The sequence below is a fragment of the Oncorhynchus gorbuscha genome, linkage group LG16, assembly GCF_021184085.1.
Source record: "Oncorhynchus gorbuscha isolate QuinsamMale2020 ecotype Even-year linkage group LG16, OgorEven_v1.0, whole genome shotgun sequence".
Lineage (NCBI taxonomy): Eukaryota > Metazoa > Chordata > Actinopteri > Salmoniformes > Salmonidae > Oncorhynchus > Oncorhynchus gorbuscha.
In genome coordinates this window covers 1,697,837-1,716,245 of record NC_060188.1, presented here as the reverse complement: position 1 = coordinate 1,716,245, position 18,409 = coordinate 1,697,837, and the positions used below count along the sequence as shown (strand labels likewise).

The window sequence follows — 18,409 nt, the reverse complement described above, 5'->3', positions numbered from 1 at the left end:
GCCAGCTGGTAGTTACCACAGCCATAAAGTCATAATTATGACCATACCTCGCCGATTTCTAAAAGTATCTTCTTAAAATCTGATTTTAAACCTAACCCGAACCTTTAATTAAGACCAAAAATACAAAAATACAATTTTTACGATAGGCCTATAGCCAATTTGACTTTGTGGCTGTGGTAACGCGCCTCGATAGCCCAGAACAACAAGAACAATAATGATTGTTCACTCACTGGCATAAGCGCATGTGTGCATAGTTAACTGATTGATTCTTGATGAACATTTTAAAAGTATTACTCTTGTCATCCCAAGAACTGGTAGGTCTACTTTACTGACTCATAACAACAATTGGCCACTTAACGGGCGCATACCAGGAAAAACTATGAGTTTGAAAGATAATTAATAATAATTGTTTGTTTTCAGAAACGGATACTGTTTTAGTCTAAACAGCTCAGCAGTGCTCCACTTTCCAGATAGCCGGTGGATTTATTTGAAAGGGCAGCGGGCGCTTTCCATGGTGCTGAATGGCTGTTAAAATGCAGTGTTCCTTTGAAAGTGTTTCAGAATTCCTACAAGCAACCCGCGAAATGTTGTCCAGCAGCGCTCGAAACTTCGCTTATCTTCTCGCTCACCGCACACGCTCGAAAGGTGGAGTTTGTTAGTGCGTTGCTTGAAACGCCGGCTGCCTGTGGCTATTGGGAAAAAGTCTTCTGAAATCCCAGTCTCACCATTGGCAATGCAAAAGCAGGAGGGACCGGAACAAGGACAACAGCGCAGTTCACCTGTGTTTCGGGAGGTAGTTTAGCAGTGTGGTTTCTGCTCTACAGAGAGAAGACGCCATTCGAACCGTTCACTCGTTGTATTGTGACATGAGAAAAGTGTCGCTTGCCATGATTTCAACGTGCAGGTGAAACCGGAGATGTGTTTTATTTCAGTCCCACTGCACAACTTCTAAAGCAAAAAAACAATAATTAATCTTGTTTATCGTCCGCGAGCGCTCAAATATTTCGCGCCACTCTCTCAGACGTCACACTTTCTCAAAAACTATAAACTGTTTGGAGTGAAAACAATGTCCCGCAAAAAGGCGGGTAAGGGCAAAAACGCCAACAGCAGCCCGACGACAGGCATCCCCACCGGAAACCAGAAGGGGGAAACTGGGAAGAGCACCGCAGGGACGGGGAGCGTGGTGCAGGCGAACGGTATGGTTCATCCGAGCAGACCCTCACTCAGCAACAGCAGCGAGTTTTATGACATCGCATACAAGGTAAATGCACCTGAGCATTATGCTATGATAGCCATTATTTGTAAACAATAACACTAGGTCACTTTATTATTTTATCTCAGTAAATTGCTAGTTTATTAGGCTATTATTATTCAACAACATATATATGTTGATGGGCTACGCATGACAGGTTGATGGGCTACGCATGACAGGTTGATGGGCTACGCATGACAGGTTGATGGGCTACGCATGACAGGTTGATGGGCTACGCATGACAGGTTGATGGGCTACGCATGACAGGTTGATGGGCTACGCATGACAGGTTGATGGGCTACGCATGACAGGTTGATGAGCTACGCATGACAGGTTGATGGGCTACGCATGACAGGTTGATGGGCTACGCATGACAGGTTGATGGGCTACACATGACAGGTTGATGGGCTACACATGACAGGTTGATGGGCTACACATGACAGGTTGATGGGCTACACATGACAGGTTGATGGGCTACACATGACAGGTTGATGGGCTACACATGACAGGTTGATGGGCTACACATGACAGGTTGATGGGCTACACATGACAGGTTGATGGGCTACACATGACAGGTTGATGGGCTACACATGACAGGTTGATGGGCTACACATGACAGGTTGATGGGCTACACATGACAGGTTGATGGGCTACACATGGCAGGTTGATGGGCTACACATGACAGGTTGATGGGCTACACATGTCCTCTTCTGGCTGTGCCGGGTGGAGATTATAACAGACATTGGCCAAGATGTTCATAAATGACCAGCATGGTCAAATAATAATAATCACAGTAGTTGTCGAGGGTGCAGCAAGTCAGCACCTCAGGAGTAAATGTCAGTTGGCTTTTCATAGCCGATTATTAAGAGTATCTCTACCACTCATGCTGTCTCTAGAGAGTTGAAAACAGCAAGTCTGGGACAGGTAGCACGTCCGGTAAACAGGTCAGGATTCCATAGCCGCAGGCAGAACAGTTGAAACTGGAGCAGCAGCATGGCCAGGTGGACTGGGGACAGCAAGGAGTCATCATGCCAGGTAGTCCTGAGGCATGGTCCTAGGGCTCAGGTCCTCCGAGAGAGAGAGAGAATTAGAGAGAGCATAATTAAATTCACACAGGACACCGGATAAGACAGGAGAAGTACTCCAGATATAACAAACTGACCCTAGCCCCCCGACACACAAACTGCTGCAGTATAAATACTGGAGGCTGAGCCAGGAGGGGTCAGGAGACACTGTGGCCCCATCCGATTAGGGCCTAATGAAATGTATTTCAACTGACTGATTTCCTTATATGAACTGTAACTCATTAAAATCATTGAAATTGTTGCGTTTTAATATTTTTGTTCAGTTTTGAGGGAGCATGTAGACGGCAGGAATGTCCAACCGGCCTCGCAACCACACAACACTTCTTTGTTTTAGTCAGTTAGAAATGTGGCAGCTCTTGAAAAGGATAGGCCTAGAGCAACAACCCAACCCCTGGAGAGAGTTGCAGATTTACAAAATGTCATTCAATTTGGCACCCTTGAGACTAATACCCAGAAATACTCGCACAGTGGAGCTCATTTGTAGCATTTCATACATTGCTCACCTCAGTTGAGCTCACAAGCATTATGCCAACTGGAGGCTGTTAATTTCATCATTCAAGCCCAAAAACAAGAGCCTTAAAGGATCACTTCACTTAAACTATATTTAGATAATTAGTTCATTATTCCACTGTTAATACATTCCCAAAACAATGTGCATGTCACAAGATAGTTTTTGATCTGTACTGAAAGTGCTCTATGATGAAGATGCGTTCAGTTTTTGGGTGAAATATCAGTTGAAACAACGGCTAAAACCAGTGTGGGGGAAAAACTCCTAACACCAATGTTCTTCCTTCGAGTCACTGACTCAAACATCAGAGAGAAGTTGAGTTTGCTGTGTGCTGAGGGAAACTCTGCTCATAGACACTGAGAGCGAAACCACAGCGTTTCTCAGTCAGTTTACTGGGCCAGGAATGAGATGTAGCCTGCACCCTACAAAAGGGTTTGATTTGCGGTGCGCCACTGGATCCGCTGTGTGCGGGGGCTGGCGGCTTGCGAGAGCCTGGTTTATTACAGCTGATCTGTGCTGAGGCAGCTGCCATATGTCACTCACCGTACACTCTGTAGAGCAGCGCATAGTCTGGGAGAAGATTAACAGAGGAAAAACAGGGTACTTCACTTCCTGCTCTGTTCACTCTGCCTGGGTCTGTTTAAAATACTGCTGTTTTGAGAGGGAGACAGAGAGTAAAAGACAGGAGAGGATGAAAGAACAGAGGAGGAGATGAGAGGGGAAGAGAGAAGAGGGGTAGATAAGGATAAGAGAGGATGTGGGAACAGGAGAGAAGATTAGAGGAATGACGATGCCACTGAGATTTTATCAACCTGACCTGACCTGGCTGGATCTCTACTGATTACACTAAACATATCAACTCTATAATGTCATTAGGCCCCAGAAAGAGGGGAATGTGTGCAGCAGGACACTCACACACGCACAGGCACATAATTCAGTATTGCTATCTGACCAAAATGAAGATCAGAACCTAATTTCCAGATGCCCAGTCACACTCATCTCTACTGGCCAAACACCAACATGTTGAGATCGCTTGAATCCATTTATCATAAGGTTTAATGAGAATCTGATAATAATGCTGAACAAAACAAATGACCAGATGTGCAATAATGTCTAGGTGACTTCCTTATGGCCACTTGTGTTCCTGATGTTTACCTGTGTTAAGAGACTGACCCAAAGTCACATAAGTGAATGGAGTTATAATGGTTGGCTAGAGGTCTGATATCTCTTGTAGTGAACATAGTGATTCTTCATCTGGAGTATGGCTGGAACAACTCGTCTGGAACAACTCGACAGGTTTAAGCCCTGGAACAACTCGGCTGGAACAACTCGGCTGGAACAACATGTCTGTAAAAACTCGGCTGGAACAACGCGTCTGTAAACTCGGCTAGAACAACGCGTCTGTAAAAACGCGTCTGTAAAAACTTGGCTGGGACAACGCGGCTGGAACAACGCGTCTGTAAAAACTCGACTGGAACAACTCGGCTGGAACAACGCGCCTGTAAAAACTCGGCTGGAAGAACGCGTCTGTAAAAACTCGACTGGAACAACTCGGATGGAACAACGCATCTGTAAAAACTCTGCTGGAACAACGCGTCTGTAAAAACTCGGCTGGAACAACGCGGCTGGAACAACGCGGCTGGAACACACCAATATGTTGTGACCAGGGACGTTATGAGGGAGGAGATTGGGGGTTGTGCTGAAAGACTATTGAACTGTTTTGTCTCTCTGGGGAAGTGTGCTGGAACCTGTCATGTTCAGTTTGTCCTTGTTACATTGAGACAAAGGGAATGTTCACTTACTGTTTACCTTCCTTTGTGGGATGTGTGTTAAAACCCCTTTCATTCAGTTTGTCCCTTTTGCTGTGCTGTAGGTGATGCTGGTGGGAGACTCCGGGGTGGGGAAGACCTGTCTGCTGGTGCGCTTCAAAGACGGAGCCTTCCTGGCAGGAAGCTTCATCTCTACTGTGGGCATCGACTTCAGGGTGAGTGGGGATGGATAATACATGGACACACATGTTTCTATGAAAAGGGCAACATTCAACCAATGTCCTTCATACCTCATATTTGTATATAAAATGGGTCCATTCCTGGCTGAACTTTTTAATAGATTTTTTCCAGAACAGAGCTTTTCCTGTGTCTTTAAGCCCTGCGGCTGGAAGTGTTTCCTCTGTGGATACCAGTCTCTCTCTGGAAGACCTATCGATTCTTAAATTAGTTTGACATGCTTTCATTTAGGAACCGTCCCCTGCTGATTGGCATCTCCTCTCCTGTGCCAAATCCACGGCCCCCCCATGGGCAGAGAGAAATACATCTAGGAATGAGTCTGGGTTCTGGAATGTAATTTCCAATGAGTCTGGGTTCTGGAATGTAATTTCCAATGAGTCTGGGTTCTGGAATGTAATTTCCAATGAGTCTGGGTTCTGGAATGTAATTTCCAATGAGTCTGGGTTCTGGAATGTAATTCCCAATGAGTCTGGGTTCTGGAATGTAATTCCCAATGAGTCTGGGTTCTGGAATGTAATTCCCAATGAGTCTGGGTTCTGGAATGTAATTTCCAATGAGTCTGGGATCTGGAATGTAATTTCCAATGAGTCTGGGTTCTGGAATGTAATTTCCAATGAGTCTGGGGGGAGGGGGGGGTTGTTTGTGTGTGTGTCAGTGGAGGCTGCTGAGGGGAGGACAGCTGATGATAATGGCTGGAATGAAGTGATATGTTTGAAGTATTTGATACCATTCCACCTATACTGTTCCAGCCATTACCACGAGCCTGTCCTCCCCAATTAAGGTGCCACCAACCTCCTGTGGTGTGTATCTGTTGTCGTGTATGTGTGCCTGTATTTGTGCGTGTGCGTGCGTGTTGTTCCTGGTGGGTTTCTCCTTCATTCTATTTCTGTATGGCTTCTTGATGTAATGCTACTGCACTGCTTTTGTTCATCTCTTTTCAGTACGTTTAACTGCGGACCCTATAGACTCAAGGCTAGTGCAAGCTATAGCCCTTAAAGCCTTTCCTTTAGAGGGGTCACACACATGCTGTAGCATTATCTGACTAGCCACAGCGGCTCTGAACTCCTAACATAAAGGCTTACTGCCTGGTCTGCTCATGTCATATTGATTGGTTATTTAATTGTGTTGCTGCGCTGTGAGACCCTCGTGATTACGTTTTCACCCTCAAGGTTCACCCTGGCTCTCCTCTGCATGGCCTCTTGGTAAACCGTTCCTCTACTGGATCTCATCCAGCTTGTAAAAGCTTTGTGATTCACACCATAAAACCTTCCCATTCAATCCTATTAAATCAAATGTATTTCATTGCCATTATATTTCAAATCCTTTGTCATTATTACCCTGAAGGTTCTCCCTGGCTCCCCTCTGCATGGCCTCTTGTTACAGTACAACAGTTCCTCTACAGCAGGGAACATCAACTAGATTCATCCAGCTTGTAAAACCTTTACGATTCACACCAAAGAAATTAAATGAATATAACTGATATTCAAGTAATTATATTTCTATGTTTCACTATTTCTCATAAAATGGTCACAGTTGTGGCTTTTGTTGATTCTCATACTGGATTAACCTAGATATAGCAGTCATAGAACTGTTTACCTTGCTGCGATTGGCTGAAAGGGTTGGGCTGCGTCCCAAATGCCACCCTATTCCCTACACAGTACACTGCTTTTGCCCATAGGGCTCTGGTTAAAGGTAGTGCTCTATGTAGGGTAGTGCTCTATGTAGGGTATCGGGTGCCATGTCGGACACAGACCAGGAGATTGCTCTGTGCTTGATTGCTCTGGCCTCTGGAGTGCCTGGATCATGACAGACCCCGTAAATGATTTCTCAGCCTCCCGTTAGCAGTCCATGGTCAGCGGCTCTGAATGGGAGGTGTGTGTCTGGTCCCATAGTGTGTGTTTGTGGGCGTAAATGACTTTAGACTTCTGCTATTGAAATGTTTTCAGTTGAGCTCCCAGAGACCTGGTGAAATGGACTTCTGATGCTTTCTTCATCTCACAGTTCAATGGCGTTCGTAGCCATTTGCATTGTGTATCAGATAGCTTTTTCAGGGAGGGATATGTCTCCTTTTGTATCATAAAAACACCACAGTCACACGCAGACAAACAAACATGCATGCATGCACACACACAGACATTAATCTGACATTTTGGTAAAATATACTGGTGGAAATACTTTCCTATGTAACAGTAACTTTTAAATAGACCAGGAAGACACAGCGGTACATTGCACTAGTTCAACCACATACTGACCCAAATCTGTAGTGACATCACAGTATTGAGCGGTTATATAGAGGCCTACTGAGTGGTTCAGTTGTCTTATCTTACAGAAGAACTCCGCAACAAACTTCAGAGTGAAATAATCTGCTGTTCTAGAACTTTGTAAAGACTTCAGTTGTCATAGCTCCAGGATCTCCTCTGGAAGTTCAACATCTCTGCTGTTTTGAAATGTCTTTGTTGAGTCACATCCTTATTCCTCCAGGACGGGCAGGTGTAGAGAAATGTACCCAGGGACCCAGTATGTCGATGGGCATGGAGATTGTGGGCATCGTCCTGGGAGTCATAGGATTAATCACCACCATTTTAGTGTGTGCACTCCCCACTTGGATGGAGCCAACCTTCACAGCAGCTAAACTTGTCACCACGGAGGTGGTCTGGGACGGCCTGTGGATGAGCTGTGTGAAGAGGAGCACAAGCCACATTCAGTGTGAGGTCTACGACTCCATGCCAAGCTCCGCATGGAGCTCCAACCTGCAGGCCACCAGAGCCATGACCATCATGGCTATTATCCTGGGGTTTCTGGGAGTCATGGTCACCATGGTCGGGCACAAGACCACCAACTACATTAAGGGCAAGATATCCAAGTTGATCATTATAACAGGGATATTCTTCATCCTGGCCGGATTTCTCATCCTCATTCCTGTCTCCTGGAAGGCCAGGGCAATCCTCAGCGACTCCTCCAATGAGTTGACCGGAGAGAAGAGGGAACTGGGGGGAGCGCTCTACTTCGGCTGGGGGGCTGCAGCCTTTCTCCTGATTGGAGGGGCCATACTTAGCAGAACTCTGTATACAAGTGGAACAGAGGTCGCGGCCATCACCACGGGGATCATAGGATGGATAATCTCCATGGTGACCTGGGCATGTGCTTTAGGAATGTTAGACCTTCTGCAGTACAGATGGAAACTGATTTTATCCTTCTCCTCCTTCTCCTTTATGCTCGGGCTGATATTATTTTTAGGGCTGATGTTCTTCCTCTACAGATCAAAGTGCACTAACTGCATCAAGAGGAATCCGTCTGAAGCCGAAGTGATTAACTTCATTGGACTATTGTTCATCATGGCTGGTTTAACGCAGCTGATCTTTACCTCCTTTGTTGCCTTCGACTTGACACACAACTTGTACCCTGACAACTTCCTGCAGAGTAATGGCCTTATGTTTTCAGCTGAACCCGTTAGGTGAGCTGCTTCAATGCTTCTAATAGGAGGGACTATACTCTGCTGCTGCTGCTGCTTTAAAAAGAAAAGCCCGAGTTGATCATTGACTCTATTGGCCTAAACCGTATCTTACATGTTTGTGAATCTGAGAGCAGCAAATAGTTGTCAGCAATTAGATGATTGGTGATGGATACGCTTCATGGTCTGGACCCACACTGGACCCTGCAGGGTAAGATTGCCCACCACTTGTCAAAACACTTGAAAGGTAGATGTAAGCATGCTGTATAGGGCTGACTGAGGTGGAATGTTTTATAGGTGGTGGAACTGACACCAAAATCAATTGTTTTTCCATTATTATGAATAATAAATGCTGTTATTATTCAACTCCTGTGCTGTCTCCTGACTTCATTTGTTCATTGGGTGGAACTATGTTCTTCCTCATAGCTCGGGTTGTTTCTGGACAGGGATAACATGTCTCATCAAGGTGTAGCTGTAGACACTGGGGGTTTTAGTTGATCACGCAGATGTATATTGAACTAGTTGTTCAGCTATGTGGGTATCAACAGCTCTCTCTCTCTCTCTCTCTCTCTCTCTGTCTCACCCTCTCCCCATTCTATATTTCCCTTTTCTCTTTCCTACCTCCCTGACTCTCCCTTTATCCCTCCATTATGTAACTGTTGCCTCTCCAGTGTCAGGGCTGGGTTCATGTCCAGGATGGTGCACCTCAATATTAGGAAGGTGTTCCTAATGTTTGGTATACTCTGTGTTCTGCCTCTTTAAGAGCAGAATGTTGATTAATGTCCAACATGCATTAAAATGTTGGTAGATTTTTGTTGTGGTTATGTAAGCTTTGTTTCAGCTCCTATTTCCTATTGGTTTAGGAACAGGCATACGCTCCCAGGAGGGTTTTGGTTTGGTTACATAAGAGAGGAATACTGATTGATGCAGTGAATTCATTGTTTTTATTTATTTTATTCATTAATTTCTTATATAATCTGCATACTCCATTAATAAGAGGAACATACACAAATCTGTTATTGACGGGAAAGAGAGAGGCAGTGACTGCAGCTGCCTGGCACATTTTCAGTAGGAAAGACAACATTTCAATGATTGTCGTTCATATAATTAAGAGTGAGGGAGTGAGGGGGGTGGACTCTTCTACTCCATATTTAGTCTCAACTGTGGTTGCTGGGCAATGTTTTTGCAGCGAGGTTAGAACTGGTTTCTGGTTTCAAGCCCTTGTTATTATGAAGAATGCTTGATGCATAATGTGTCCAGATTTGACCTGATTCTAGGCACTTTATGATGCGTCTCCAATATCCACGTGATTTATTAGTCAGCATGTGCAAGCGAAGGTGCAATATTCCAATGAGAGAAATTGGAGGAAGCGAAGTCATTGTGTATGCATCTGAGGCTCACTCACTCACTCACTCACTCACTCACTCACTCACTCACTCACTCACTCACTCACTCACTGACTCACTGAGTCAGTGACTCACTGACTCAGAGTTCAGTTAGTCTGTTGTCTCACCAAAGCACGTCAATCAATCACTTTATGGACAGACTCTGAGTTGGTCCAGATGTGAACAATATGTATTAGACTGTCAGACGCTCCAGTCAGGCTCATCAACTCTGTTACCAACAGATACAAGCAATCAACGTTTCAACCTATCAATGTGCTGCACACACACACACACACACTCACTCACTGTTCTCCTCACATTGTGATTGTTCTCATCCATCATTGTCTGAGAGTTGAAACATAGTCACGTCACTTTAGTTATTCTCCAGATTGCGCTTTGGATATTTATATATCACATTGCTGAGAATAATATGTGTGAGGAGGAGTGGAAGACGGTGTCACTGTTGTTGACTCCCCAAAGATACTGGTGGGGAAATGGAATCCTACAGTATCTCATCAACAGCAGTAAATCCCATGGCAACTCATTACAGCAGAGAGAAACTATACCATCTTGCCGAATTTGATCAATTTGGCTTGGTCTAACTGGTATTTGTTTAGTGCAAACTAGGATAGAAATAGCATGTTTTATTTGAAATACTTTAGCATTTGATTTAGTTTGTCTGGTATAATGGAACCAATAAAACAGTCCTTTCAGGTAAGCTAAATCAAGCGCACCTAAAATATTTCAAAGAAAACAACACATTTAAAATGTTCAACCCAGGTCTGCACTCAGTGCACCGAATACTATCAACATTAGCATTTACCCTTACATGTCTCCAACTTGAGAGAGAGGAGTTGATCATTCCCTTAACAACCAATATTCCCATGACAACCATAATGGGTCAAGGAAATGTCCCCATTGGAGACCAACCAACAGCGGTGGGTGCGTACGTCCTCTTAAAAGGCATTGAGGGAAAGGAAGGATGAGAGCATGAAAAGACTAGGGAGAGGTGGAGAGCAGATTGTATAGAGCAATATCCTGTTTCCCTCCTCTTCTCCTTCTCCCCTCTTCTCTTTCTAAGCCAAATAACAACCTCTTCTGATGGGCTCTATGTTTATTACTGATTTGTTGTCGAGCGTCAGACTCTCTCGCTCTCCCTCCCTACCTCCCCATTTCTTTGTATAATCTACCTCACCTCTTCTCCTGTGTAGAAGTAAACTCTCTCAATCCTACTGCTCTCATTCAAACGTACAGACGCTAGTCGGATCCTGTTGGGGAAAGTCAGCTTCTAACTGCATAAATCTGTCTTTCCCTCCCTGAGTGACATCTCCTGGCATTATACAGCTACGTCCCAAATGACACCCTGTTCCCTATTCAGTGCATTACCTTTCACCGGGGCCCATAGGGACACAGCCTAGATTTATGCCTTTCGGGACGAGACAAATGTTCTGTTTCATCATGTATAAAGTCGGTTGGTTAAAAGGTATCAGTGGAATTGATGGAAGCTCATGTGGATCTGAGATCAAAGCTGAGGTTCTGGGCCCGTATCCAGAGAAGGCACGCTGATCTAGGAACAGATCCCCTCCTGTCCTTGTAATCATATTCATTATGACCTAAAAGGCTAAACTAGTCCTAGAACAGCGTTCCTATTCTGAGACAACCCCGGTGGTGTTTCTTGTTATGCATCCCTATAGGCGTTTTGATAGTCTTCACAGAGAACAGTGTTAGTGGCGGTCCACAAGAAACGTTCCCAATCACCAAGTCCCCTTGATTAGACTACTGATAGCTCTGTCCTTGTTCTCATTCAGGTCCTGCTGGGTATGTCAGGAGTTTGACCTCTCTTGTCCGTAGACTGTCACCATATGTCTCTTCAACTGTTGTCATGTCCAGTGTCCAAATTAATTTGTTATGGTCTCTCCTTGGTTGAGTGCATGAATGTCTTTCTATTGACAACTGTTGTATTTATGTACACCTGTGTGTGAGGGAGTGAGCGAGCGTCTGTCGATGCATGTGTGTTCATCACCATCTCTGATGAGAGTGCAAGGCCACTGTTGACCTCGGTGGCTGTCATCCCTTCCCCTGATCCCAGCCTTTCTGAGCTTGTGTGTAATAGGTCAGTCTATATCGACATGCGTGGCATTTCTAATGATCTGTGGTCTGTCTGTGGTGACAGGTCATACATTTACATGTTAGTCATTTAGCAACTCTCCTTCCGTGGCCTCCAACTGCTCTTAAATGCAAGTTAAACTAAATGCATGCTCTTCAACCGATCCCTGCCCGCCCGTCTAGCATCACTACTCTGGACAGTTCTGACTTACAATGTGTGGACAACTACAAATACCTAGGTGTCTGGTTAGAATGTAAACTCTCCTTCCAGACTCACATTAAGCATCTCTAATCCAAAATTAAATCTAAAATCGGCTTCCCATTTCGCAAGAAAGCATCCTTCACTCATGCTGCCAAACAACCTCGTAAAACTGACTAATCTACCGATCCTTGACTTCGGCGACATCATTTACAAAATAGCCTCCAACACTACTCAGCAAATTGTATGCAGTCTATCACAGTGCCATCCATTTTGTCACCAAAGCCCACCATTACTACCCACCACTGCGACCTGTATGCTCTCGTTGGCTGGCCCTCGCTTCATATTTGTCGCCAAACCCACTGGCTCCAGGTCATCTATAAGTCTTTTTTGGGGAAAGCCCCGCCTTATCTCAGCTCACTGGTCACCATAGCAGCACCCATCCGCAGCAAACGCTTCAGCAGGTATATTTCACCCCCAAAGGCAATTCCTTTTTTGGCCACCTTTCCTCCCAGTTCTCTGCTGCCAATGACTGGAATGAATTGCAAAAATCACTGAAGCTGGAGACTCATATCTCCCTCACTCACATCTCCCTCACTAACTTTAAGCGTAAGCTGTCAGAGCAGCTTTCCGATCATTGCACCTGTACATAGCCATCTGTAAATAGTCCACCCAACTACCTCATCCCCATATTGTTTTTTTGCACCTTTGCACCTCAGTATCTCTACTTGCACATCTATGACTCCAGTGTTTAATTGCTAAATTGTAATTATTTTGCTACTATGGCCTATTTATTGCCTTACCTCCCTAATCTTACTACATTTGCATTCACTGTATATAGATAGACCTTTCTATTGTGTTATTGACTATACATTTGTTTACTCCATGTGTAACTCTGTGTTTGTGTCACACTGCTTTGCTTTATCTTGGCCATGTCGCAGTTGTAAATGAGAACTTATTCTCAACTGTCCTACCTGGTTAAATTAAGGTGAAATAAAATAAAAAGACACTCTTATCCAGAGCCACTTACAGTTAGTGTATTCATCTTAAAAAAGTTAGGTGAGACAACCACATATCACAATGGTAGTAAGTATATTCTTCCTCAATAAAGAAGCTATCAGCAAGTTTCCCATAGGATAACTATTGCCCTCCCTCTCCCCCTTGGGGATAGATTACCTGGATCGTGTTCATTAGGGCATACAATGGAAAACGTTTTGTAGTGGGAAAATGAAAACTATTTTCTTATTGGACAAGTCTGGGTAGTCCCCCTGTGTCAATCCTTTTACATCTGTTTGGTGCCGAATGAATGCAACCCTGATGGTTGACATCAATGCCATTATCCTCCTGGCATTGGCTCCTCCATCTTGGACAAGGAGGCTAGAAGTGATACGTCTAGCTGCTTGTCCTTAGACTACCCCACCTATAGGTCAATCTATGGCTCTGAGTTGTTCCTGACCAGGAACAACTCTGGGCCCTTATAGGTAATGCCTCTGACCTGTTGGCCCTAACAAACCCAGAAGAAAAAAACACTTACCACAGGGAAACGTTTTGTTTTATCCGAACAGTTGCAGGCACTACGGCACTCCAGTGTCAGCTAATTAATACTACTTTAGCGGTCACAAACAACTTTTAGTGCCTGCAGCCGTCCATTATATCTGTCAGTGGAGCTTTTAAACACTGGAGGAGTCACAGAGAAGCGTTGTCTTAGTGATGGACTGTAGGGCTGGTATTTTACACTGCTGCAGGTGTCCTGGGGATCTATGGAAAAATGGCTGCCCTACAGAGACCAGCCATAGAGGTGGATAAAGGGTTATCTTTGCCATCGACTCTTTCTACAGTCTAAGTGAGGTGGGGGTCTCTGTGATCTAGGACACCATGGCCACTATAGATGCTAGGTTTTGCAGTGTGTTCTGGGTGTCTCAAAGTTTGTTACTGTTAGCGTTTCCCGGGTCTGATTTAGTAACTTGTCGAGTGAGATACTGACTAACAGACAAAGATATGGACTGACTGACATCTGTGAGGGTATCTGGTGCCTTCTGTGCAGTTTATAGGATCGGTATATCATGTTCCTGTGATTCTTGAATGTTGCAATACTTTGCAGAATTGGAACATACTCAAGTATCAGATGTGTTGATCTACCAAGTGGCTCCTGCGATAGATCATCAGGGGCCCTGTTCCCCGGCACCTCGGGGCTTCAGAGTACGAAGTGGATGAGCAGAGGGCGTGTTGTGTAGAATCGATCTCTCCTCCCTCCTTTCTCCCCTTGTTCAGATCAGACCGAACTGAGCTTAGCACATTCTGACAGGGAAGTTGCAGCTGTTATTATATTGGAGTGTATGTTTAGTAGCCATGGGAACCAGACCTGTCTGTGTTCTCATTCTACTCTTTACCAGGTGCAACTCCTTTTCATATGCCAAACATGTATGTTTAGGATATATTTTTAGGTCATTCTGCTGGAATTAATTGTGACAGGATCTGTGGAATGTTGACTTGTAGGTGAGTGCACTAGGCTAGTGTACTAGGCTAGTGTACTAGGCTAGTGTACTAGGCTAGTGTACTAGGCTAGTGTATGTGAGAGGTTTTGTGTGTCTGTCTCTATCCCCATGAGTATTGCTTTGCACCTGCAGGGTCAGTCTAAATGTCACGCTCACAGTTAGCCTTCCTCTTCCTACTACTCATCCTCTAATGATTCCTCCTCTCCCGGGTCACTCAATCGATCACCCCCATAAACACTCTCACACATACACTACAGAAGTGTCTTCCTTATTTTCCCATTCACTTTCTAAGGACACAGTACATTTTGGCCCAACACAAGACGTCATTTCTCACCTTATTGATATGCAGTTTGGTGGAAAATAGAAAAACAGTCGTGCCATTTCACCTCGCAGCCGGATGCTTTAAAAATGAGACATTGGCCTCTGCGGGGTGGGTCAGATATGAGGAGTGAGAGTGCGTTTCTCTCCTCCTCATCTTTCTTTCCCTCCCCCTTCTTTCTCCCCATCCCAAAGTCACACTGAGCTGTGCCTGACCTTCAACCACTGTTCCCCTCCCCCGCTCTGCACCTGTCCCCAGGCCACATCGTCTGCATGTTAACAGAGGGTGCGTGAGAGAGACCCACTCCCTCTGGCGTCCCTGGTGTATTAACCTTGATCAAAGGGTGATGTGCTGATTGGAGGATTCTTCTTCTACTACACAAGGGCTCTGAACTCCTCTACAGTGTCTCCTCCATCACTGCTTTCTAGTCTAGTGAATGTTTAATGTTTCTCTTTTTCTGCCTTAAACTTATCTCGGTTAACCCAGAATTAAAGTCTTGTGTAATTGGTCAGATGCAGGAGTAAGTTCTGGGTGCATACTTAAGAGAAAGGAGGATGGGAACCGGAATGAAGCGCTCCACACTCTCTCTTTGCACGTTGTGGGCAAGTCTATGGGCCAGATGTCCCCTCCCCTTACGAAATTCGAAAGATGCTAACACCTGTGAAATTGTGATTTGTCCAAATAACCAGGGACGAAAAACCCAAGAACCGGAACTGATGCTGCTTGTTATCTCACGTATCATGACAGATCTACTGTAGCATTTATGTTTTCGTAGTCTGTCCATTAGCCTTAACGAGACAAACCTCTTTGAGAAGCTGCTATACAGTAGCTACAACTTATGAATAACTGTTGAACACAGTTGCTGGCACTAAAACATACTTTTTTTGTAAGAAATAGCCAGGTCACAACACTCGCTCATGCTTGCTTATGACAGGTCTTAGAATGTTATGTCATCATAAAGCATTATACCCAGGGACTTTAAATACCTGTGATCTTCAACGACAGTGTTACCCAAGTTTCTAAATGTGGTTGTAGAGATATGAATGCAACTGATTCTGTCTGGGTGAACGTCTTTTAATTATAGTGAACTGTACAGATGCCGACTCTTAATTTCATCTTCCTGAAATGCTAACTTTATATATTAGAGATTTAAAAAGGCTTCTGAAGTTTATAATTTCTGATTGAAAATGTCAGCCTTGATTTTCTCTTTTTTTTCATCAACCCTTATAAAACATTTCCATTAATTATAATCCACAATCCAATTCACATTTCCTGTTGCTGCAGGATTATTTTCCTGCTGTGTGAAACTGGCTCAAATTAAGATACGGCATCTGTAAGCAGCCTTCCCAGGTTAGAGAAGGAGGTGGTGTGTGTGTGTGTTTATGTGGAGAACTGTGCAAAAGGTTTGGGTGTGTGTCACTCAGTCTGTAGAGGTTGAGGAGAAGAGACCAAAGGGAGAAGCCAGTGATGTGGCATGCTGTCTCATTAACTGAACCACTGAGCCAGTCTTATGGAGGGAGCAGATCGCTGAGCCACTGAGCCAGTCTTATGGAGGGAGCAGATCGCTGAACCACTGAGCCAGTCTTATGGAGGGAGCAGATCGCTGAGCCACTGAGCCAGTATTATGGAGGGAGCAGATCGCTGAGCCACTGAGCCAGTCTTATGGAGGGAGCAGATCACTGAGCCAGTCTTATGGAGGGAGCAGATCGCTGAGCCACTGAGCCAGTCTTATGGAGGGAGCGGATCACTGAGCCACTGAGCCAGTATTATGGAGGGAGCAGATCACTGAGCCACTGAGCCAGTCTTATGGAGGGAGCAGATCGCTGAGCCACTGAGCCAGTATTATGGAGGGAGCAGATCACTGAGCCACTGAGCCAGTCTTATGTTTGGAGCAGCTGTCTAGGCTGGTCTAATCTATAGCACTGCCATGCGCGGTAATCAGAGAGCATCAGACTACAAACACTCCACCGCGCTCACACACGCATACTGTAAACATGCAATCAACACTCACGACACACACACACAAATACTGTAATCAACAGACAAACTTTCTCTCTCTAATGTAGACAAACTAAAAAAAAACACTCCAAAACACCCACACACACTCACAACATTATAAGGAGCGCCACAGCTTCAGAACATAAACAAGAGCTCTTACATACACAGCATGTTACCTTGTCTGATTGCATCTGAGCAGAAATAGATAGTTGAGAGAGAGGGTTTTCAAAGCCCAACTTACATTTCATCTCTTACCTTTGGTCATCTCTCTCCTTTGATCAGGTAGGATGTGATGGAGATGAGGTTGTTAGTTTACGCTACATGTACTCTGTGAGGGGTTAGAGTACGCTGTCCATATTAGGATAGCCTCGGTCTCATCACAACTTCTAGATTGAACAAAGTTGTGCCTAGACTAGGGCTGTCCTAACATGGACACCGTAGAGGACATGGAGCCTATTCACCAGTGGAGTTGTTGTGTTTTGAAGACAGAAGAGTGACTTCCTCTGAACTTTAGACAGAAAAATGTAGATCATCTACAGCTTGTTCTCTTCCTTGCCAGATTTCTGTCAATCAATGCAATTTATTTATAAAGCCATTTTTTTACATCAACAGTTGTCATGAAGTAGCTTTAACAGTTGTCCAAGCTCGTTTGTGTATCACTTTTGCTTTAAAGACTGATGCAGAAATTGCCTCTTCGTTTGACCCTTGATTTGTAAATGTAAGGAAAACATTGGACCTCGATGTGCTGTGTCACCAAGGCCCAGGGCTGTGTTATTGTGGCTATAGGGCCTAGTAATGCTTCTTTGGCACCTGTGGGAGATTTGGGATTACTATTGATGACGGCTCAGTAGGTAAATGGACTGCAGAGAAATGTTGAAAACAGAAGAGAGGGACAATAACATTTCAGACTGTAGTTAGAACACACCCTAACCTTGTGTTGTACAGATCTAGGCTTTTAATTTGATCAGCCTGTTGCAGGAGAACTGCAATGCAGGACATTTTTAACTTGTAGTGTATTCAAGGTTTAAAATTGGCTTCTGTTGTTGAATTTCCACTTTGTCAGACTTGATTTTGCCTTAAGAAAAATGTATCAACCCCTACACAAATGTCCATAATCCACATAATAATGAACATTTCCTGTTGCTGCATGGTTATTTTCCTGCTGTAGCAAAGTGGCTCAAATATTTCTTTATTTTGACATTTAACCTTTTATTTAACTAGACAAGTCAGTTAAGAACTTAAGAACACATTATTTACAATGACAGCCAACACTGTCCAAACTTGGACATTGCTGGGCCAATTGTGTGCCACCCTATGGGACTCTCAATCACAGCTGGTTGTGATACAGTCTGGATTTGAACAAAGGGTGTCTGAAGTGACACCTCTAGCACTGAGATGCAGTGCCTTAGACCGCTGCCCCACTCGGGAGCCCGAGTGATCCTACATCTGAACCTAAATGGGCTGTGAAGAAATATTGTGAATGAGTCATAGCAAAATATAGAGACATTGGCTTCATACTGTACGGTATAATAGACCGATGGAATAAAAACTGCACATCAAACAAAGACCATGGCATTCACTGTGTTTACGATTGATCGATTCCCT

At 44.5% G+C, this 18,409-nt stretch overlaps 1 protein-coding gene across 1 annotated transcript in view; it reads left to right on the top strand.

Moving 5' to 3' along the window:
- The first annotated feature begins 336 nt into the window (after positions 1 to 336).
- LOC124000062 (ras-related protein Rab-26-like) overlaps positions 337 to 18,409 on the top strand; it is a 92,109-nt gene continuing 74,036 nt past the window's right edge. Inside the window, exons 1-2 of the mRNA XM_046306168.1 lie at positions 337 to 1,261; positions 4,719 to 4,829. Coding sequence (XP_046162124.1) covers positions 1,067 to 1,261; positions 4,719 to 4,829 — 306 coding nt within the window. The 5' untranslated portion in view covers positions 337 to 1,066. The remainder of the gene's footprint in view (positions 1,262 to 4,718; positions 4,830 to 18,409) is intronic.